Source organism: Emydura macquarii, unplaced genomic scaffold, assembly GCF_026122565.2.
Source record: "Emydura macquarii macquarii isolate MOO-44397 ecotype Brisbane River unplaced genomic scaffold, CSIRO-AGI_Emac_v2 contig_383, whole genome shotgun sequence".
Lineage (NCBI taxonomy): Eukaryota > Metazoa > Chordata > Testudines > Chelidae > Emydura > Emydura macquarii.
The window spans coordinates 8,989,871-9,013,776 of NW_027130520.1; the positions used below are offsets into that span (position 1 = coordinate 8,989,871).

General features: G+C 42.0%; 1 protein-coding gene across 16 annotated transcripts in view; it reads left to right on the top strand.

Moving 5' to 3' along the window:
* RIMS2 (regulating synaptic membrane exocytosis 2) overlaps positions 1-23,906 on the top strand; it is a 738,692-nt gene that overhangs the window by 431,090 nt on the left and 283,696 nt on the right. For 13 of the 16 annotated variants that reach the window (XM_067537367.1, XM_067537370.1, XM_067537357.1 and 10 more), the window contains exons 3-6: positions 9,897-9,964; positions 13,270-13,389; positions 15,705-15,804; positions 16,353-16,476. In XM_067537367.1, the coding sequence (XP_067393468.1) occupies positions 9,897-9,964; positions 13,270-13,389; positions 15,705-15,804; positions 16,353-16,476 (412 nt within the window). Of the gene's footprint in view, positions 1-9,896; positions 9,965-10,083; positions 10,293-13,269; positions 13,390-15,704; positions 15,805-16,352; positions 16,477-23,906 lie in introns of all 16 variants that reach the window. The other 3 variants (XM_067537355.1, XM_067537362.1, XM_067537363.1) reach the window with 1 other exon arrangement.

The window sequence follows — 23,906 nt, forward strand, 5'->3', positions numbered from 1 at the left end:
CCAGATCTGCGTGGGGGGGGGAGGCAGGCGGGGAATAAGGGGAAGAGAGACTGGGGCAACCAGCTCAGCCATCACTGGGCGGGGGGAATATGCTCACCCCTGGACTCTGGCTTCCAGCCTGGCCAGGGGATGGGGCTTCAGGGGGAAGAGGAGGAGCAGAGTGATGGGGACCCGGAAGAGAGAAGGAGGAGCAGGGGTGGGACCAGAATTCTGGTGCTTGTGCGGGGCCCCCAAATTGGCTGGGACCTCTGGGCATGGCCCCATTGGCCCGTGCGATAATCCACCACTGTTATGCGCCCCAAGAACACTGTCATCACTAGGCACGTGCCTACTGTGCCTAACTGGAAATCTGGTCCTGTTCCCAGACAAAACTCTTGGGGATATTTTTAGTTTATATGCTTTAACAAATAATAATTCTACTCTATTTCATTAACTTGCATGATGTTCAGGGCATTTGGCTTAGGAGAATTCTGGATAGCAACTCTAGAAAGAAAGAAAGTAGAGAGAGTTGTGAGTTTTTAAATCATCCAGCAACAACCGTATGTCTCCCTCTCACACATTTCTAATATACCAGTAATCACCTGAAACAGACATTTTGTCTTAGACTAAAAATCTAAGTGGAATGATTTAAATATGCAGCAATAATGGCATAGTAGAGCTAGATAAAGGATTTCTGTAAGAAGACAGTGCACATTTTTGGGACATTTTCTTAACAGATATAGAGAAATTTGGCATTTCAGCTATGATTCCCATTGACTTTACTGGGAGCCTAATAGGTTAAAAAAAAAAAACCCTGCTCTACTCTGAGAACAATGACCCTTCGCTGATTTTGCACCCAGTGTAATCTCACTGATTTTAGTGGTTGTGCATGTGGTAGAAATCAGTGCAAATTTAGGCTCTGTGTTTATGTCTTAATAAAGAATAATTGTTGCTACAGATTTAATCTTTTAAAATAAAAATAAAGTATGCATGTTCAAATGGGATATCATAAATCTGCACCAGGTTTTTCTGATTATATTAAATCATTTGAGAAAAACCTTTGATTTTCTCTTTTACCATTTTTGTAGCTGTTCTCAGGGCCCCCACATGGAGGGCGGGGAGAGGGGCAGGGGAAAGGTACATTTTACCGAGGCCTGGAGGACCTGGGGGCCCGGCCCAGGCTGCAACCCCTATTACCATAAGGAAAAAATTGTTCATGGATCATGAGATTGTATGTATGGGATGAGGGATTGGGGTATGTTTGTGGGAGGGATCCCATGTTACAAGTTCATATTGGGCCTGAAAAAATTATGCTTGGGCCCTGGCTATTCTTCTTAATCCTTCTATACGGAACTTATGTAGACTTTGGGGGTTTTTTAGGCCATTACAGTTGAGTGCTTTCCACGATAATTTTGGAGCTTTCACACATATATACACAAGTAGTTGAGGCTTCATCCATAGTAACTTCCAGTTTCAAGTGTTCATAATTTGGCTGTAAAAAGTTCTTTCAAGTTTAAAAGGAAATAAAATGTATAAGGCTTTGCCTTAGGGAAAATTCTTTTCATGGCCTTGGAAAGAAGTAGAAAATTCAAAGTGTTAACAAAAGATAGAAATTATTGATGTTTATAATGCTTTTTCGTGCTTGTGAAATCAAAAAGGTTTATTTTAAATTAAAAGTTTTCACTTAAGAAATTAAATAATGCATTTGCATTGGCATGTTGGGTATCTGTGACAAAGAATACTTCAGACATATCCAATGTACCTGCACAGATCCTTTTTAAAAGAAAAAAGGTCACATAGTGTAGCGTGCCATGTGGCCGGACCCTCTTGGTTCCCCCCTTGTACAAAGGACTCACAGACATTTGCGTTGCAGTCACCTATGCTCGTTTATTTACAGTGCACACAGTCAGTTCCCCAGTTCCTGCCCCAGGCAGTCTAGGGGCTCGAAGGCTCACCCCTGCTGGCCAGTAGACAGACTGACTCACGGTCCTCCCCACCCTGCTTGCCACACCTCCACCCTTTTCCTGGTTGCCCAGGATGGCAAGGAAGCCAGCTGTTCTCCCTTTGCTTCATTAGTCAAGATTCTGGGTTAGCCTAATCAGTGCAGTCAGCTGTTGCCTGCTCCCTTTTTAGTTCTTGGCTCTGCTGACCTGCACTGCCTCAGCCCAGCTCACTAGGTTAGGGAAGACAGAGGCAGCTGAGGGGTTTACCATGCTCTACTGTGTCACACACCTCCCTCCTTTAATGAACCACCTGGTTCACCCAACCCCTACTTCTCTTTGACCGGCTATATGGGGTGCTATAAGACAGCTCATTCTCCTCCACCTGTGGATGCACAGGGCCTTTTCACTGGGGTTCGCTCCTGTCTTGCTCTGGCCATACTCCATACGAGCACTCTTCCCCATATGTTCCTTCAGCCCACAGATCCAGCACTTGGACCCCCAGGTGGACCGGTCCTTTCCATGCTCCCCTAAGCTTCTCTGCTGGGGTTCCTTATTGGCCTTTTCCTCGCGTCAGGCCTCCTGGCTGGTTAGGCCCTTGGGCCCCTTAGATATCACTGGGGATCTACTACCCACACCTCCATGGAAGTAATGCCTGTGGGTCCCCACCCTGCTGGGCCTGGGCACTGCTTCCACTGATGCCTCTTTCCCCTAAAAGTCCAACATTCCCACGTGCTTGTGGGCTCAGAGGGGTCTGGGTTACCTGTCCTTTCCTCCTTGTTAGTTTCCTGTCCCCTTCCCTCTCCCTCAAGTCCTAGGGGACTATTTGCTTTTTCCTCTCGTTGCCTGTGTCTAGAGGTCTTGTCTTCCGAGGAGCCTTGCATCCCCTTATTCTCTCCTTTCTTCTTCCGGGGGCTTCCTTGTCCTCCCAGCTCCCTGGGAGGAGATCTCCACTCTGCCCCCAGCAGGACCAGGTAGGGTAATCCTCCCACTACCCCAACCTGCTGCCAGTTAAAATGCCCTTTCACCTGAAGGGGCATCTGTGCCATCGGGTATTGTTTGGTGTCCCCATGGATACACAGTACCTCTACCCTAACCCCTGGGACTACCTATCATGACTTCACCAGCCCCCACCGGATCTGCGATTGGGTGGAGGCGAGGTCCACCAAACCCTGCTGGGATTTTCTCCCCACGCTGACGGGTATGGTGGCCAACGGCTGCCCCCTTGGCCTACCCTGACCGACAGCCCACCCACAAAAGTTTGCTAGTCCGCATTCCATATCGGGGCAGTCCTGTTTCTTGTGACCAGGGCAGCCACACTGCCAAAATGTCAGTTCTTGGCCCTGACTGCTCCCAAGCTCAGGTCCTTTCTTGGGCATAGGCCCCCGGGTTCCATGTCCTTGGCAGGTTTCGCCACCTTCCTGGGTGTCTCAGCCTCCACATACTCTTCCGTTAACCTAACGGCCTCTGCCATCCGGCCCAGCTGATGCCGTTGGACCCAGACCCAGAGAGTCTCTGGTAGGCTTTGCAGAAACTGCTCCAGAACTACAGTGTCTAACACTTCTTCCACTGTCTGGGTGGCTGGTTGCAGCCGTTGTGTAGCCCAGTCCATCAACCTCTGAGCAAACGCCCAGGGTTGGAGGCCTCCTGTCCACTTGCCCATTCAGAATTTTTGGTGGTACTGTTCGGCCGAGAGTCTGACCCAGTCCAGTATGGCGGCTTTCACAGAGTTGTGGTCCCTGGCTTGGGCTTCTGCCAAAGCCACATGGGCAGCTTGTGCCTCATCCCCTAAATACAGGGCAAGGCACAGGGCCACGGCCAAGGTCCCCCTCTCCCACCCAGCTGCCGTCGCCACCCTCTGAAAAGTCCCAATAAATGCGTCGGGATCATCACTTGGGCCCATTTTACAGAGTCCCCAGCCTACTGTCCAGACGCCTTCCCCGCTCACTGGACTTACCACTCGCTGGACCAGGTGCTGTTGGGCAGCAGCCTGCTCTTTTATGAAGTCCTGGAGGTTCCTCTGCTGGTCAGCCTGCCAGGACATCAACGCCTGCCATTCTGCATGGTGGGACTGCTGCATCTTTTGCACTGTTTTCATTAGCCACTGAAGCATCTCCTCCATCTTGGCCACCACTTTTAGCAATGGCTATGGTAAGATCCCAGACAAGCCTGTACTTGTTGCGCACCACACCATCAGGCCCTCCTGGCCCTTGGTTCCTTTGTACAAAGGACTCATAACCATCTGCGTTGCAGTCACCCATGTTTGTTTATTTGCAGTGCACACAGTCAGTGTCCCAGTTCCTGCCCTAGGGGCTCAGAGGCTCGCGGTTGCTCACCCCCTTCTGGCTGGCAGGCAGGCTGACTCACCATCCTGCCACACCTCCCCTGTTTTCCAAGCTGGCCTATATACCCTCCCTGGCAAGGTAACCACTGTTCCCCCTTTGCCTCATTAGTCAGTGCTCTGGCTTAGCCTAATTGGTGAGATCAGCTATTGCTTGCTCCTTTTATAATTCTTGGCTCTGCTGACCTGCTCTGCCTCAGCTCAGCCCACTGGGTTAGGGGCAACAGAGGCAGCTGAGTGGTTTACCACCCTCTACTCTGTCACACATAGCTAAACATTCTGGATTTTTTTTGGTTTTACCTTGAAAACGGGCAAATACAGTCTGTAAAAGCAGTATTATTTTGTATTGTTTTGGCGTGTGTATTTCAACTAGTCCAGGAATGCCTGTATAACCAATACAAATGATACCTTTAATATGAGTATGAATATTCCAAGTGTAGGAGGGATTTTTTTGGGCTGTGAGTGAATCAGAGGAATACTTATGAAAGCATAAGGATGACGTATTAGAGCTCTCTTCTAGAACACTCCACTGGGGTCTGCCATACAAAAGTTAATGTGTATATGTGTGTGTGTGTAAACTCTGTTGGTTTTGGTGGAGCTAAGATAAAGACCCAATAGCTCTGCCTCTTGGATCTTCTTGTGGCTGTACCTTCTGGGGCATATTCATAAGCCAAAGCTAGGATTAGGTGCCTAGAATTTTAAAACCACACTTTGGCCAAAAGTTTCAAACTTTGGTGTTTAATGTTAGGTACCTAAATCTAAGTTTAGGCATCTAAATGAAAATGGCCTGGTTTTCTGAGGTGCCAAGTATCTGCAGCTCCCTTTGGTGCCAGTGAGAGTTACAGGTGCTTGGAACCTTTGAAAACAAGGCCAGTTTTATCTGGAGTTAGGTGTCTAAATTTAGGCACCTAAACTAGAAAAATTTGACCTAAGTCTGGATATGGGGCACAGCAGTTATATAGATGACAATCGCTATAGATAATAATCGCTTTGAAGAAAAGAGTGTATTTTATTATGCCTTTAGTTCATGCACTAAAAAGTCTTAAGTCCTCATCAGAGTCATAGAATTAATCCGTTTCATAATGAAATTCTCTTTTGAACATATGTCTAAACAGGGATTTACAAGGCAGACCATATGGCTAGGAAGGAGTTTTGCCATTTATTAAGGTAAATAACATTAATTTATAGAGCACCCTAATATATATTTATATGGTAGGGATGAAAATTTCCAATGGTCACTGATGGCTTAACTCTGCTCCCATTGAAGCTCCTTCAGGAGGGTGCAAAGGTAAACCAACAGTGAATGCTTTAGAAAATCCTACATGTTTACCCAGAAAATAATTTCTGTATGATATAGTGGGTACTCTTATGAAAATCCCTTTTTCCTTTTTGCCATTAAGACACAGTTTTAGCTGTTTTCCCATTTGGTAATAAGTTAAAAGGAAATTTTTTAGGTAATTGAAAACTTAACTAGTTTACATGAACATAGAATCATAGAAATGTAGGACTGGAAGGGATCTCGAGAAGTTATCAAGTCTAGTCCCTTATGTGGTAGCAGGACCAGGTAAACCTAGACCATTCATGACAGATGTTTGTCCTACTTGGTTTTAAAAACCTCCAATGATGGGAATTACACAATCTCCCTTGGAAGCCTATTCCAGATCTTAACTACTCTTATAGTTTTTCCTAATATCTAATCTGGCTGCAGATTAAATCCATTATTTCTTGTCCTACCTTCCATGGACATGGAGAACAATTAATCACCGCCCTCTTTATAAACCTTTTACATATTTTAAGACCGTTATCAGGTCTCCCTGAGTCTTCTTTTCTCAAGATTTAATGTGTTCATTTTTTTTTTACCCTTTCCTCATAAATCAGATTTTCTAAACCTTTTATCATTTGTATTGCTCTCCTGAGGACTCTCTCCCATGTGTCCACATCTTTCCTAAAGTGTGGCACCCAGAACTGGACATAGTACTTCAGCTGAGGTCTCACTAGTGCCAAGTAGAGGGGGACAGTTACCTCCTAAGTATTTCATACTGCACTCCTGTTAAGATACCCCAGAATGACATTAACTTTTTTATCAGGTGTGTCACACTGTTGACACATATTCAATGTGTGATCCAATATACCCCTGATCCTTTTCAGCAGTATTACTACCTCACCAATTATTCCCCATTTTGTAGTTGTGCATTTGATTTTTCTTTCCTAAGTGAAGTGCTTTGTGCTTATCTTTATTGAATTTCATCTTGCCAAATTCAGACCAATTCTCCAATTTGTCATGGTCATTTTGAATTCTAACCATGACCTCCACAGTGCTTGCAATCCCTCCCAGCTTGGTGTCATCTGCAAATTTCATAAGCATACTCATTCCATTATCCAAGTCATTAATGAAAATATTGAACAGTACCAGACCCAGTACTGACCCCTGAGGCACCTCACTAAACACACTCCCACTTTGGCAGCAAACCTTTGAAAACTATTCTTTGAGTATGGTCTTTCAAGCAGTTGTGTACTCACCTTATAGTAATTTAATCTAGACCACATTTCCCTAGTTTGCTTATGAGAATGTCACTTGGGACTGTGTCAAAAGCCTTACTAAAATCAAGATATATCATATCTACTGCTTCCCCCAATCCGCTAGGTCAGTAGCCATGTCAAAGAAGGAAATTAGATTGGTTTGGCATGATTGTTCTTAACAAATCTATGTTGGCTATTCCTTATAACCCTATTATCCTCCAAGTTCTGTTTAAATTGATTGCTTAATAATTTGTGCCAGTATCTTTCCAAGTATCCCCCCTCCTCCCAAAAAAAACTTTCTTTATTTATAATCTGAGCAGATATTATCAGGAATCATTGAGGATCATAAATATGACGAGGAATACTAGTACAACTGATTAAGACTTTTTTCCAGAGCACCTCAGAGTAATGGGGGATCTTATACACTATGTGGACTGTATTATGTATACCCATTAGGCTGAGTTAAAAAGAGATTTTCATATTTTCCCCCTGTATTTTGTCCCACTGGGATCTTAAAACCAATCTTTAATATTATTTCAATGCCATTTTCATGTATACATGAAGAGAATTTTTTTAAAAAAAAATTGAAGATGTTTGCAGGGCTAAGGGATTGATACTGAAGAGTGTAGATACATTTCAAGCTTTCTGTTTTTCATGCAGTGCTTATTGTGTACTGGGGGGGTCGCACGTTTCATAGCTTGTGCCAGCCAGAGCTTGTTGCACATGCCAGATGCTCCTTGCATTCCTCCATTTCACTATACAAACTCCCTGCATGCCAGACTCCCATTCCCTCCTTTTCAAGGATTCTCTGCCAGTTCCTGCAATATTTTACCTGCCGACAGTCTTAGTGTACCCCCATTCTCTTATAACAGGTTCCCCCATTCTCTCCCCAAACCAGCTGCACTGTGTGCACCTCCATTTCCATTTCTCCCCATGTCCTCCATTCCCCTCTATCACAAGGGCTCTGTCTTCCCCATTCCTTCCTCCTGCATACCAGGATCCCTCATTGCTCCCCAAAGCCAGTGGTGATATGCACTCCTATTCCCCCTTTCTCCCATGGCTCCCATTCCATCCTTTCCCCCATACCAGTCTCCTCCAATCTCCTTACCATGCGTTCTGTTTGCACCCCTCCCCCATTCCCTTGTATACCAGGGTATTCCATTCTCCACCCCATGCCAGGGACTGTTTGCAACCCTATTTTCCTCTTTTCCCTATGTCCTCCATACCAGGATCCTTTATTCCTCTCCCCCACCCAAGATTCTATGTGCCCCCTTTGCATCTTCCACCCGTTGCAGCATCCCCCATTCTCCCACCATGGGCGGAGGTTCTGAGTGTTCCCTATTTCCCCCCATACCAGGCTTCCCCATTCTCTCTGTACATTTCATGGGTTGTGTGCCCCCTATGCTCCTCTTCCTCTTTTCCCCCACCATTATTCTTCCTTCTGTCTGGGAGAGAAGTCATTCAATATGTCAATATGTTTTGGTAGGATAAGCAGAGATGAGCACTGGTATTATTATGCTGGAAGGCATAATGGGTACTATCTACCAGTTCTTTGATCCACAGACAACTGCAGTGTGCTGGGGGCTTTTGCTTTTCCAAAGCTCCATTGTCTCCCATTTTCCCGCTTTTGGTTTTCTGATTTTCACCAAAATCAATAGGGTTTTGACCATTGATGCCTATAGCATTCCCTGAAATTTTGGGATTGACTGGATGCATTCTTCAAAAGTTTTCATGTTATAGACAGAGAAATGCCACTGAGTTGAGCGTAAGGCCTTTGGAATCTCAGCTAATAATAGCCCCACTGAGGGTTAAACCCTATCACCCTGCAAAACAATGAATAAGGCATTTTGGTCAGTGGATCAGAGCGATATCTAGTCATACTCTTCCCTGTTCCCTGACGTGAACTGCCCCAAACTTCTCTGCAGTTTCAATAGCATGCATTGAGCCCCCACAGAGCAATCGTCTGAGGTACAAAACAGATACAGGTGAGGTCTCTCAGAGGCCTGTGCCATGGATTCTAGAATCACATGGGTTCTGTTGCCTAGTGGACCTTACACTTGCAGTTCGATGCAGGAGGCAGGATTTGGCCCTGAATAAGAAAATTAAGATAAAAATTCGCACATATAGTAACATGACATTTACGGTTCTAAAGTAAAAGGAAAACATTATAAGGCCAAAAGACTTAGGTATACTCTACAATTTACAGAATCTAGATAAAGGGGAAATATTTATATAGCACATAGTCATGTATTATCACACATTTTTATTGACAACAGCACTAATCTTTTGGAACAACTGTTCAGAAGTATCTCTCAGTTTATCTAAGAAGTCACCTTTCTGGTAAAAAAATTACATTTATATTGTATGAAAATATTTTCTAAGATTGTAATGTTTCAAAATACAGTCCATTGATTCCATGTTTTGAGATAACAGTACAATAACAATAATTTTCCTGTATTAATTCAAGAATATTAATTTTTTCTATTAATTTTATGTAAAATTAATATTAGTTAATTTTAAGAGTATTTTGTACCTTTAATTTTTCTTAATGATATATTATCTCATGACAGGTGTTTCAACATTCTGAAGATCATTACAATACAGTGAGATATAGTATTGTACTGTTTAGATGTTTTGGTATAGCTGCTAGAGAAAAATAATTATTTTGATATAAAAAGGCAAGAAGGCCCTTCCAAAAAGACAAACCCATTTTTAGATCATACTAACAAAGGTGATATAAGTTACACTTAATGTCTTTGGTGTCCAGAAAGTTTTTAATGTATACACAATAGGTTGTTGCATCTTTTTGTGATATTTGTAGGTATTTTCATAAGAACATCAAAGAACTGTTAATGGCATTGAATCACTTACTTTTTATATTTTACATATATTGAATGTCTATATACATACACACTCACACACTGTTTTCCACATTCCACCTATTCCATCATTTTGGAGTCTCAAATTTATCTTGAAAACATTGTAGCAAGTGCTACAGACAGAGGTTATGAATCAGTCAGGATAACCACAATCTTTTTAAAATTTATTATATCTGTGTCTGTCCTTTCTTTTGCTTTTCCTTTACTTGCACTATCTTGTCTGTCTGATTCTCACAGGAGACATGGATTACAACTGGGTGGACCATACGTCTTGGCATAGCAGTGAGGCATCCCCAATGTCTTTGGTGAGACATGTGGAGCCTTACAAATCAGTTTATTTTATCATTTCACTTTTCCTTTGTTTTATTTACACCTTTGCATGTTTTCTTTTTTGTATCCCTTTTTTTTTATCCCACACTTGTAGGGGACAGTCAAAGGGGAAAAAGAAAAACTAGTGAGCAGGCAGTTTTGTCGGATTCTAACATCTTGTCTGAGAGACAAAAGAAAATGGTGTGCTTTGGCGGCCACTCTTTGGAAGAGGACTTGGAATGGTCTGAGCCTCAGATTAAAGACTCTGGGGTAGATACGTGTAGTAGCACAACTCTAAATGAGGAGCATAGCCATAGCGAGAAGGTACTGAGATTGTGCAGCCTGCATTTTAAACTGCTCATTTGGTCTTCGTTTGCTCTCTGTCACTCATTAAAACAGTGCATTTAAGAAAAAGACAGGGTGTTTTTAGAGACAATGTAGCATTTCTTAAGGTGCAGAAAAGAAAAACAAAACCAAAAATTCCTGCTTGCTTTGTCACTTTTCCTATTTGGTAGCATAAGAAAAAAAATTATTAAGGCACAATGGAATGTTTGGTCTTATGGTTGCATGGTAGTATTTGGTGATGTTACGTTCAACTACAAAGTAGTTAATAACGAGGATTCTGTTGGATTGGCTTATTTGATTTCCTGCATACATGCTCCTGGGGCTAAAATTAAATTAATAGTTTAAATCCCAGGTAAAAAAGGGAGAAAAATTGATCCATTTGCACAGAAAAGTTGTTTTTCTTTTTTCCCTTTCACTGTCATGTTTGTTCTTTTGTTTTGTTGTCATGCCATTTTTGTGCAATATTGTGTAGTATTAGAGTCTTTGTCATCTGCTTTGATATTTGTTAGTTTGCCTTTCATTTGGTGGGGATTGTGATAAATTTTTTTAGAGTTATTAGATGTAATGGGACGGGAGGTGTCCTGTGCCTGCTAATTTTGCATGGAGAGGAGCATGAAATTAGTGTAAGTTGTAAAAAAGTGCTATGATTACACCAAATAAATCATAAAATTATTTAGATTATTAGATTACTCAGCACATTATAATAATACACAGTAATAATATGTATGTGTGTACATACACATGTATGCACACACTGTACTGAGACGATGGAATATTCAAACGTAATTGTGCTGAATATATTTAATATATATGAACTGTTAGAGCTGCTAATGTTATTTCAAGAAATACTACATCAGAAAGTGGAGTTACTATACTATACCTTTAAATCTAATTTGTCTTTTTGTTATTTCTGGAGCACTGAGAGAATGTAAAGATATCTGAAAGGCCTTACATACTCACAGAGAGGAAAACTGAGATGATTAGAATGGTGGAAAAGAGAGCAAGTCTGAACCTCAATATATCAGGTTTCAGTTTTGAGTTCTATTTCCTATTCAGCATCAGGATTACTATGTTAGACTTCAACATCCATTTTTGTTACAACTCAAGTGTAATGATCACATATAACATTCATATTTAAATATCTGTACCTTTCTATATATTCTGCACAAAAGAAACAAGGTGGGTGAGGTAATATCTTTTATTGGACCAACTTCTGTTGGTGGAAGGGACAAGCTTCCGAGCTTCATGCCGCTTTTCTTCAGGTCTGGAGAACAAAACTACAGTGTCCAAACTAAATACAAGGTGACACAGATTGTTAAGCAAAAGGGGTTCAGACAAGTTGTAGGAGACCACTTTAAATGAAGTGGGCAATTAACACCTCTGCACTTGTAGGACAAAAGAGGGTTAGTAGGCAGCAATGTGCGTTGCAAGTTGTTGTAAGGGGCCATAACACCAGAGTCTCTGTTAACTCCCTGGTTTTTAGTGTCCAGCAGAGTTATGAATTTAAGTTCCCAGGCTTGCCTTATGAAAGTGTTATGCAGGTTTCCTTGGAGAATGAGGACTAAGAGGACATATATGGAGTGATTTCTTTGAGAAAAGTGTTGATCCACAGATGATAGTGCTTTTGTCTTTTATCATTTCCCTGTGTGAGTTCATTTGATAGCGTAATGGTTGTCTGATTTCATCCACATAGTTGTTGGAGCATTTGATGCACAGAATGAGGTGCACCACATATTATGATAGGTATGTGTACAAGACATGGATTTTAAAAGGTGTGTTGCCGATGGTGTTGATCATTGTAGCAGTGGATATGTGTCTGTGGATTTTGTATGTATTGTTTTGGCAGGGTCTTGTGCTGTTTTGAGCTGGTGTGTCCTGGTCTATGGGGAGCTTTCTTCTTTTGATGAGGTTAGGACAGTAATAGGCAACATAGGCTAGTGAGTGGACTGCATGAGTGGCCCTCCTTTATCTCAGTGGGCCGCAAGATTGAAATTGGGCATGTGCACTAACCGTGACCAACAAATAAGCTTAAATACATTTAATATATAATATATATATATAAAATATATCATAATGAGTTATTGAAAATTACAATAATATAACATAAAAATTACAAAAATACTTAATTGCCAAAAATTTGACAAATTGTCAAAACAATTCTTGTATGATTCTTTCATGCTTGTGAGCAAATTTTAACAAAATGTCTCATGGACCGCTCTCAGAAGCCTAATGGGCCACATGCGACCCTTGGGCTGCAGGTTGCCCACCACTGGGTTAGGATGTTATCTGAATGATAGAAGAAGGGATTGGGGAAAGTTTTCATTCAGGATGGATCCTCATCAAGTATGACCCTGGTTGTTTCTCCCATTACAACAACTTGTGACACACCTGCTGCAAACTAGCCCTCCATTGTCCTGTGGCTGAAGAGGTATTAATTGCGCACTTCATTTTAAGTAGTCTCCAATATCATGTGTGAACCCCTTATGCTTAACAATCTGTCCCACTTTACATTTAGCTTGGACACTCTAGTTACCTTCTCCAGATCTAAAGAAGAGGTGTGTGAAGCTCGAAAGCTTATCCCTTCCACCAACAGAAGTTAGTTGAATAAAAGATATTATCTCACCCACCTTGCATATCTCATATCTTTGGACTAATAGAGCTAAAACAACACTCTAAACAACATGTTACGTATAAAGATAGTTATAAATATTCATAAATTGGATGTCGGAATACATTTGTGAGGTAGAGATTTTATTCAGTCTTTAAAAAGACAGGGATAGAATAAATGACCTAATAGGTCTTTTCCAGGTCTTATTTCTATAATTCTATGAAACTAAAAATGGTGTAATCATACTGCTTTTAAAAATTGTAAACGTATCTGGAAATGAAAAATAGTACTGAGATTTTTTTCTGCAAAAGAATGCTCACTATATTTTCTACTAATACTATATCATAGCATCCTGTGACATGGCAGCCATCCAAAGATGGAGACCGGCTGATTGGACGGATTTTGTTAAATAAACGACTAAAAGATGGAAGCGTGCCTAGAGACTCAGGAGCAGTGCTTGGATTGAAGGTTAGTAATGGACAATTTTGAAAATATTTATTACTTTGTTAGCTAAAATTAAGTAATCACATTTAAAGTTCAGTAAACTAATTTAATATGCAAGAAAACATTATTTTAAATGTTGCCATTACACTCAGAAATACAGTATAACGACATTTTATCTTCAGTTATCAAAATTATTACTTTTCAAGGTCTTAGATGTGCTTAATAAAATGTATACTAGAAGAGCATTGGAACTTTGTTCCTGATTGTACTGTATCGTTTTGTATTGCGTTTATGGACTATTATTTTTTAAATAAACCAAGTTTTGGTTTAGTTTGTATTTATTTATTGTATATGATTGCTAAGCAATATGTTTTCAGCTTTATTATGGTTTGATGTCTAGTACATATCTGCCAGCTCATAACTTACATATCTGTATCTCATGTTTTTATTTTATCTCATTTCATGTGTATCTTGTGGATTTGGAGGTAATGGTTTGTGATTCTAATAGAATACTAGGACAAGAATAAGAATGAATACAATTTTATAAAAACAAATGCAAACAAGCCTGTAAATGTGGTTTGAACTTCTTTATTTATGGGAAATTGCCGACAAGTTTGATTAATCCAATATTCTTCATTTAACATAGTACTGGCTTCAATTTAAGTGAACAGCTTAGTCTGTAAGTACGGGATACTGTAAATAGGGATTATGTCAGCACAAATCATTATGAGCTATATTAATCTGCTTTAGAATTTTTTTGGAATTTTTATTTAATTGAAAAATGGTTACATTGTGAGAGGACAAGGTCAGTGAAGATGGAAGCTTGAGTCATTGCTTTGATATGTATTTCAGTGTTTAAGGAATCAGAAAACTCAAGACAAGGGGATATAATATCACTGTTGATAATTATGTTTAAATACTTTGCATTCTGTTATACTGATGAACTGTTGGCTTTGTGGAATACATCAGCACTTTGAGCTCAAGAATTACTATTGTTTTAACGACAGTATACTGCTTCTGAAAAATTGTTTTAAACGATTTTGCCTGTCATAGATTTTAATTTTGTCAGGTTGTTTCTTTAAACTGTTAAAACTAACCTTAAAGCAGATTTGATATTGTAATTTTATTCCTGCATAAAAACTGCTAAGAAATCTAAGGTATAGAATTAGATGATTATACTGTATGATACAGTGTTTCCTGATTCTCAGAGATACATAGTAAAGTCAATGTGCCTGGTCTTCATGCAGAGAGAAATCCTTAACATGACAAGTATTTTTAATAAATGTAATGAACCAGATTAGATTTAATTAATTAATTAATCCCTTTGAATAAACTCCTCTGCTTAGTAATATCATTTTGCAAATTACTTGTACCCTAAAGTTAGAGGTTTGTATTAAAGGGAAATAATACAAGAAGCAAATAGTGCTAAAGCACAAATCCTATTGTTATGCAATTAAAAGTTCACATCACTTTAAAATAGATTAAATGAACATTTTCATAGATTCATCAAGCTGCTCCGCTTTACAGCCAAAGAAAATAAAATAAAAAGAGTCAACAGTAGAGAATATTATATTTTTCCCCAAATAAGGCATTAAAAGAATGGTGGGTAGTTTTTTTCATAAAACTGTGTGGTAAAAATAGTCATTTACTGTTGAAAGATATTTTTACTGAGGCTGGTAGAAAGTTTGATAAAAATATTAAATATCTGGAAACTTACTTTCTTTTAGTGATAGTCAAAATTTATGATATTTCCCCTGGAAGAGAAACATAGTATAAAATAGACCTTACAAAATTGCTTCTTTTTGTAACTAAATGATTTCATCTTCAATTAATAGCAATTAATTTTGTGCCTGCCAGCTACAAATTAAGAAATATAGTCTCTCTCAATACCTGCATCTAAAACCCTGTAATACCAATCTGATCTGTATGCATGTAGGTAGAACAGTATGCACTAAGATTTTTTCCCTTAAAAATTACAGTTGTGAGGATATATTTTTATTGATATAAGCAGTCTAGCCACTGGTACATTAAATGTTTGGGGTTTTTTTTAGCAGTTACAGTGCTGTGAGACTATAAATTTGTTCTGTTTATATGAACCATACAGTTTATAAGCTTTAAAATTCTGTATTTGTATTGCATTATCTTTAAACCAGTTAACTATGCAGAGTATATGTCAACTGAGCCAGTCACTGACAGTACTCTAAGGGGTTTAGTTTTTCTTATATGTATATCAGTATCTACCTCACCTAAATCAACTAATAATTTTGTTTATATTGCCATAAAGTCTCAGAATTATTTTTAATGATTATTTCTGTGAAAACCCTTCCTCTTCCAAACAGGTTGTAGGAGGAAAGATGACTGAAACTGGTCGCCTGTGTGCATTTATCACAAAAGTAAAAAAAGGAAGTTTAGCTGATACAGTGGGGCATCTTAGACCAGGTATGTATCTGCTTTAGAAATGAACAGCTGAGCTACTGTACAGGAGACAATAAGCAAGATAATAAGTTCTTAAAAGTTTAATTTGAAGTAATCGTGTACACTAAATGTGGTGAGCTGCAGCAGTGCAGCTGATATATTTGAAAGTTCAAACCAAGTCCTACATTCAGTCACTAGATTATCCATGTTGCCACTTTTACAGACTCTGTCAACTCTCACATTTTTTTTCAAAAAAGCACTTGACCTTAAAAAAACGCAAAACAACCCACATCTACAATGCTGTATCCGGTCAATAACTGTGTTAGTTTTAGTAGGCAGTAGTTGTCTTAGTTGTAATGTTAATATTTTGCTGGTATTTATCCAAACAAAGCTGAAGTGTGGAAAGCTTTTAGTTCTCCAGGTCTTTCTTATATTTAAAACACTAGACTTGTTCTACGGTATGGACTGTACAATTCAGAAAGCTTGTAGTAGAGTAGTGAGGTGTCACTACCAGTGCAGTTCATAGAATTAGCTTTTCCTTTCTAAGACGATTATTATTACTGCAATTGCAGGCGATGAAGTGTTAGAATGGAATGGAAGGCTATTGCAAGGAGCCACGTTTGAGGAGGTATACAACATCATTTTAGAATCCAAGCCTGAGCCACAAGTGGAGCTTGTGGTTTCAAGGCCAATTGGGTGAGTTGTTTTCTAAATTTTCTTACTGATTAAAATAAAGTGTTACATTTCACTTTAGACCCAGCACACATTGTATAGATTTTATACTGATTATAAAACGGTATACAACATTCTATAATCAAAAAGCATAACTGTAGGGCCAAATTGTCCCTGTTAGGTACAAGCGCAAATGGGTAACGGTTGTGAAAGTTCCGTGAGGCATTTTGGAATTTCCTGATTCACAGGTTCGACCCGCCTGCTACATCACCTCTTGAGAGGGTCCAGAATATGATCTATCACTACAATGATTGAATTGCAGTTCTCTCACAGGAGAATATTTAAACCAAACACCAAGAAAATTCCACATTTTAAAGCTGAGAAAAAATTGAGTCTTCTGGGGTATATCAGGGCCACTGCAGGCAGGAAAGGAAAGTAAACAGGCACAGGAGCTCTGGGTAGCTCTTCTTTTTGAAAAAAAATTGGAGAATCAAATCTTCCAATCCTTAATCTGGTAAAACTTCTATTGTCATCAGCGCTTCCACTCATAGATATTAATATGTGCTCAATAACTATACACTTCATACTTAAATATCTGAGCCATCTTATCCAGGACTACACATTTTATATGCATTGACTCAGGGACTATGTTTTCTGACATATTCTGAACAGTGCTGAGCACACAAATGGTACCCATTGAATAATACAAATCATGACATTAACCATCGACTTTATGGATTCTGTGGATGCAATTTCTGTTCCTTGTTCTGGAATTGGCCTGGATACAGCTGAAACTCTAAGAATTTGAGGCATTAACACACCTGATACTCATACCACACTTTCTCATTCCTTCCTTTTCTCAAACTCAGAACAAAAACTCAGAACAAAAAATGGTTTTCAGTTAAAATGTAAAATTGCACAGCAGCCATTTCTCAACAGCCCAGCATGGGGCAGAACTTGCCACCCTTTGGGAGTTAAATGATCTCCTCTCATTTGACTCTCATTCTCTCTCTTTCTTTATCCTTCCTGACCTCTGTGCTGTTTTTCATGCTATCAACCATGACATCCTTCCCAAATGCCTAAATTCTTTTGAAAATCTGACCCTAGTCTCTCTGTGCCTCAATGCTCTATCTGTACAATGGGGATAACAGCACTGCTCTACCTCAGGGGTCTGTGAGGAGAAATAGGTTAGACATTGTGAGGCACTCAGATACTACAGCGATAGGGCCACATAAGTACCATAGGCAGAGTGGGAACTTACACCACTTCTATCCCTTCCCTTGATTTTGGTCCCTTCTTTTCACCTATCCCCCACATCTCCCTCTTTTCTGAATGTAACCTTGGCTCAGAGGGCTTGACTGTATTTCTTCTGAGTCGTCTGCATTCTCTCTTCAACACCTTTCCCCATCCCCACAGAGGGATTCCTTTTTCACAGGTTCATTTAACTACTTCCAAATCCTTAATTTAATCATCATTCTTTTCTTATCTTTGGGTACGTCTTCACTGACGGTGGCAAATTCGCCACCGTCAGATTGATTTATCCAGATCGATTGAGCAGTCAGTGAAGACCCGCTCAATCCATCCGGAAGTCGAGGTGTTAAAACCACCCCCAGTGGTGCAGCACAGTGATGATGCCGCGTACAAGAGGAGTTACAATCTCGATGAAAGTTATGCAAGCTACTCTGCGTAGCTTGCAGAACTCCTGTCAACTGCTCCCGAATTTGAAGGTAAGTGTAGACTAGGGCTTAATCACCCTGCCTTTGTTATAAACAAAATATGGACTTCCTGCCCCAGGGGCATAAGCTGGGAGCAGCACCTTTCCTCTGGAGAACTCACATTCCACACTCAGGCTGTGCTGCAGTTAAAAGTTCTGCCTGGGGCTAGGACATGCACTTCGATCAGACCTCCTGTACAAAACTCAGATGGGGCAGGAGCCCCTCTTGCCCCTCCTAAATGGCACCCCTGGAGGTCATGGGCCCCAAGTTTGTATAATTTTTGGTAGTGCCCAGAACAGGTACAAGGCCCACCCCCTACCCCTGCCTTGTAAATCCCTGTGGGGGAGAGGGGGAGGAGGCGCTGGCCAGGCCCACGTGGGAGAGAGGAGCGGGTGGCCGCCATGCTGCTTGGGTCAGAAGCGGCTCCTGGCCAGGGCGCTGGGCCCATGTGGGAGAGGGGAGAGGGAAGTGACGGGGCCAGAAGGGGGGAGCGGCTGCCATGCTGCTTGGGTGGGGGGCCATTGACTGAGCAGCCCCTGGCCAGCCGCTGTGAGTGTGTCCAGGGAGGGGGGCAGAACAGCCAGGCTGGGTTCTGGGGGACACTGCACTCTGCCCCTGCATGGCCAAGCACCACTAGAGGCTCCACGGTCGGCCTCCCAGCAGCACAGAGATATTGGTGTAGTCGGGCCCACATTCCTGAATATTGGTGGAGCACGAGTACCACAGGCCCATATAATGCACTGCCTATGCTGGAGGCCCCCACAATTCTCTGTTGCACATTGTGGGGAAGAGGCCCACCTGTACCACCTGTCCCTGTGGCCTCCGCCCAATGGAGATCCAAAACACCACTGCAATTAGGAACCTCTGTCTGTTAATTCAACTCACCCCAGCCCTCAGCATCTCCATCATCTCCTGAATCGAACGTCCTGGCTCTGAGGGACCCCTTACACTTTGTATGCCCTGTAATGCTGCAGAAACAACCTCAGACACAATCACCCTGACCGTTTGTATCAAATCCCTGCTGACTGTCCCACCAGCAAAAACAGCCAGCTCACTTGTGTGGGTGTTTGCTTCATATAGAGCCCCCTCTTCCATCAGTCTAGGGGGCTGCATTTGGTAATCAAACACGCTAACCCAAGCTCCACCAGCCCCTTGCTGTTGTTGTGAGGATCTTGACCCTCACCACTGGCCCCCCACAGCCCCATTCTCTCTCCCCTGAGCAGTTTGATTCCCTCCCACCCCCTGCCCTGGCAAGACCAATATGGAGGGAGAAGCGAAATTCCCCCCTGCTGTCTCCTGCCCACAGCAGGAATAACCTGAACCCGATCCCTTACACCTCTACCCACAGCACGGTTGCTACAAGAGGGGACCACTCTCCTCCCCCTTCTTGTCTCTATACCCGGGGCAGATCCAACTCCAGGCTTCCTTGCTCGTTAACTCCCCAGTCCCTTCACTTTCTGAAACTACTCTCCTCTGCCTGCCTCACCCTATCTGGACCAAGGGAAGGGGGAATCAACCCTCCCCAACCCTCTCCATTCTCACTATCCTGATTCCACATGGATCCATTCTGAGATTCGCTGAAGTCCTCTGTTCCCTGCTTCTGCCTCAGCCTGATCCCTGTGAAAAGTAGCTTCACCGCATGGGCTGCCCCTTTTAAACCCTTCCGCCCATCCTGATTCCAGGGGATGACTTTGAGTCAGTGTGTCACCCCTTCTCTCTTTTTGCAGCTGTTTGACTCCCCCTCTGCCATAAAGCCCCGTTTCCTTCATTGGGCCAGCCATATGAATTGCCCCTCACCCCCCATCCCGCTTAAAGACGTAATGTGTCAGGTCACTACATAATTAACACTAATGTCTTATTTAAACTGTTCTCCCACCTCCTATTGATTGTACTTGATTGCCTAATTGCTCTTACCTTTGAGACTTATTGCCTAATATCCAGCCTAAACATTTTCTTCCTTAGCTTCAGGCCATTTCTCTTTGCTTTATTGTCTTCAGAGACTGTGAATAATTCCCTTCCTTCATTTATATAATTCCTTGAAGATCTTTACAGATGGTGATGTCCTCCTTTTCCTAGACTCCATAAACGTATCTCCCTCGTTTTCTCCATATAAGTTGTCTTCTCTTGTGCTTGTATCATTTTCTTCGCCCTTTTTATTTTCTCTATTATGTTTATATTTTTCCTAGCCTTTGGGTCCCAGTAGTATATGAATTATTTCACATGGCTGTGAAGATATCTCCCTAATTTATTTCCTCTCTCTAGGTGTCTGGCTTTGCATAATTAATATTGAATCTAATGTTATTGCATATAGCCCTATGTGTCTGATGATATGACTTTGGTTCTGAATCACTTTAATGTTATGTATTTATAATTACAAAATTCCTCTAGCTACAAATTACAGATTAGTGATATCTGAATATCATGGTGATGAATAACCAAAATTCCAACAAAAATGTAATTTGGTTTGATATTTCAGTTGGGATATTTCCATATGGGTTCAGTTTCATGTTACAGTATTTGTATGGCTTTTATTTGAGGATATTTTGGTCTGAAGTGTTAAAGCTTTATTTAGTAATGATCAAAGATTTTAATGTCTATCTTGTCTGTAGGGTGGGAGAATATCTCTTACATATACGTTAGACTGCAAAAGGCAAGGACCACATCTTTCTATTTGTTGTAAAACAGCTAGGACACTTTGGGAAGCTATACAAATGATAATAATGATAAGGCACATACTAACATGCACACTTTTTTAGATGGGGAGGATTCACATTTTGTCAGACAGAAGTAAATTTTATTTCTCAGTTTCTTTTCAATTAGCAATATAGTTCATGGTGGTAGTAATTTGTTTCATTTTTTCTTTTTGTGCTCTCCCTTCATTGTGTGTCTTTTCCCCACCTCTCTTCCCTGTGCTCCATCTCCTCTGTGCTGTTCCTTCTCTGCATGATGTCCTCTTGTTGACCCTGACATCACGTGTCCTCACCAGAACAGTTTTTCTGTAATTGCATTAGGAAGATGATGTAGGCTCTCAAGCCGCTCTCCTTCTCCATGTCAGCAACAGTTTGTTCCACTGGCTGAAAAACTGAGCTCTGCATGCTGGACTCCTACTGTCTTTCCCCAGAAAAGGTGTGTTACTGCAGTCCTGTTGGAGGAGATGCGGTATTTCATCCCCAGCACTCCAGTGGCTAATCTGAGTGCGTTTGTAGGTGAAGTGCTAATTCAGAATGCTTGGTTTCCCTTTGGAAGTACTTACTTGGCCCTCATATGATTAATTCTCTGTCTCATTGACAGGTAGGCCAAGGAAGCTGTGTTGGGATCTAGATCCAAATTAGATTTAGGTACAGTTTGGGATTTGAGACCAAAACTGGATTATAGTTGTACTCTTCTCACTAGATTCCATCCCCTGTCCCTAAGAAGAAACAGATGAAAACAGACAGAGTCGCTTGCCCATGCCTAGACCATCGGGGTACAAGAGTGCTAGTGGAGTGCGACCCATGTCGGACCACTGAGGCATCATTCCTGTGGCCGTGGCACCATTGACTCCAGCCCCAGAGAGGGGTATGTTGAGTCCAGTGCTGATGAGCTCCACAGCTAGGGAATTGGAGGAGGAGGACTTCCAGCTGCATCCACTCCAGAGACCTTCAAAGCGTCCAGGTAGCTCATTGAAAGAACTGTGCTGCCACTGCCACAAACTCGCTGAAGATCAATGGAAGTAGAAACCCCGGTACCGAGACAGCATGTGGTGCCTTCAAAAGGGAAGTCGGTGATGATGTCCTGCCAGCCATCACCCTGGTATCGCTCACCAAGACTGAGGGGCACCACACCCCCTTGGTCCCCTAGGAGTGAACACTCAGGATCCAACTCTGAGGTGGAATCCTATACCTCACAGAGGATTCAGCACCTGGACAAAGTGGGATACCGAAGCCAAGAGATGGCTCACTCCTTCCCCATGCCATGGCCCCCACAATGGCAGATCCCAATTCAGTGGCCCTTTTGGACCACATGGGCCTTTCACCAAGCCCAGGCGCCCCAGTCAGGTCAGTCTCTGTCCCTGGCATCAGAAAGCAGGTACCACCAAACCCAGGAAGAGACCTTTTCACGACCTGAAGCTGATACCGGTATCGAGTATGATCTTGAACACAGAAACAGCACCGAATTCGTCACCAGTACGGGCACCAAGCTTGAGGCCGTGGGCACTGAGGCAGAAATAGAGCACCTGATACCACAAGATCCAACGCATCCAACGCAGCAGCCTGTACTATGGCCTCAGCAGTAGCAACGCGCCGCATCTCATGGTTAGAGGCATTGGGCCTCCCTCAGAATGTCCAACAGAGTGCGCAGGATCTCCCTTTGGAGGGCCACTCATTATTTTCAATCAGACTGACTCAAAAGACAGACCCTCAAGTCATGGGTCTACATACACCAACACCCCAGAGGAGGTATTATAAGCCTCAAATATTCCCACACTTCTACCAGCCTCAGCAAAGAAAGGACTTTGATTGTAAAAGGGGCAGGAACAATAGAAGGAGACCTTATCAGGCTTTATCCGGCCATGGTTGGTGCTCAGTGAAACAACCCCCAGGGCCGAAACAGTGTGCCTGGGGACAGTGTACCAACCCACATCTTGGATCCTCCATCCCTATTATTTCGAACAACTTGTCCCACTTCTACCATGAGTGGGCTCAAATTATGGCAAACCGCTGGGCACTACGCATGATAGAACTGGAATATTCTATCCAATTCAGCTCCCTCCCTTCCTCATGTTCCCCACCCTCCCTGTCCCTCTTCAGGAACCCTTCTCACGAGCAACTGCTGATTCAAGAAGTGTAGCAACTCCTAAAAGTGCGAGTGGTGGAAGAGGTTTCTCCAGAGCTAAGGGGAAAGGGCTTCTACTCATAGTACTTCCTAATCCCAAAAGCCGAGGACGGTCTCAGATTGATTCTAGAATTGAGAAACTTTAACAGATACATGAAGAAGTTGAGTTTCCGAAAGATCTCCCTGGCATCAATCATCCCCTCTCTGGATCCAGGAGATTGGTACACTGCCCTCAATCTGAAAGATGCATATTTCCACATGTCAATCATCCCAAGACACAGAAAATTTCTCCGTTTCGTGGTCAACCAATCACACTACCAGTTTACAGTACTGCCGTTCGGTCTCTCAGCAGCCCCCAGAGTCTTCACAAAATGCATGCCGGTGGTGGCTGTGTTCCTCAGAAGGTGGAAAATACAGGTCTACCCATACATAGATGATTGGTTGATCAAAGGCAATTTGATGATTGGACGATCCAGACAATAGGTAGAATCAGACATAGGATTCATAAAACTGATGTTGCCAGACTGGGCCTTCTGATCAATGTAAAAAAGTCAGTACTGACTTCCACACAAAAGATAGAATATATAGGGGTAATCACGGACTCAAACCAAGCCAGGGCCTTCACAGTTCTGAACCATATGCTCCATCATAAAAGAATGGAAACAACACCCCATGATCACTGTCAGAAACTGCCTGAGACTGTTGGACCACTTAGAAGCTTGTACTTACTGGATTTAAGATGCCAGACTATGCCTCAGACCTCTGCAGGCATGGCTTGCCTCAATTTACTGACCATCCTGGGATTGCATAGACAAAGTAATATCAATCCCCGGCATCAGTATTGGAGACACTCCACTGATGGCTAGACCAGTCCCATTCTCAGGTCCTGATCCTGGTGACTGATGCTTTGGACACAGGTTGGGG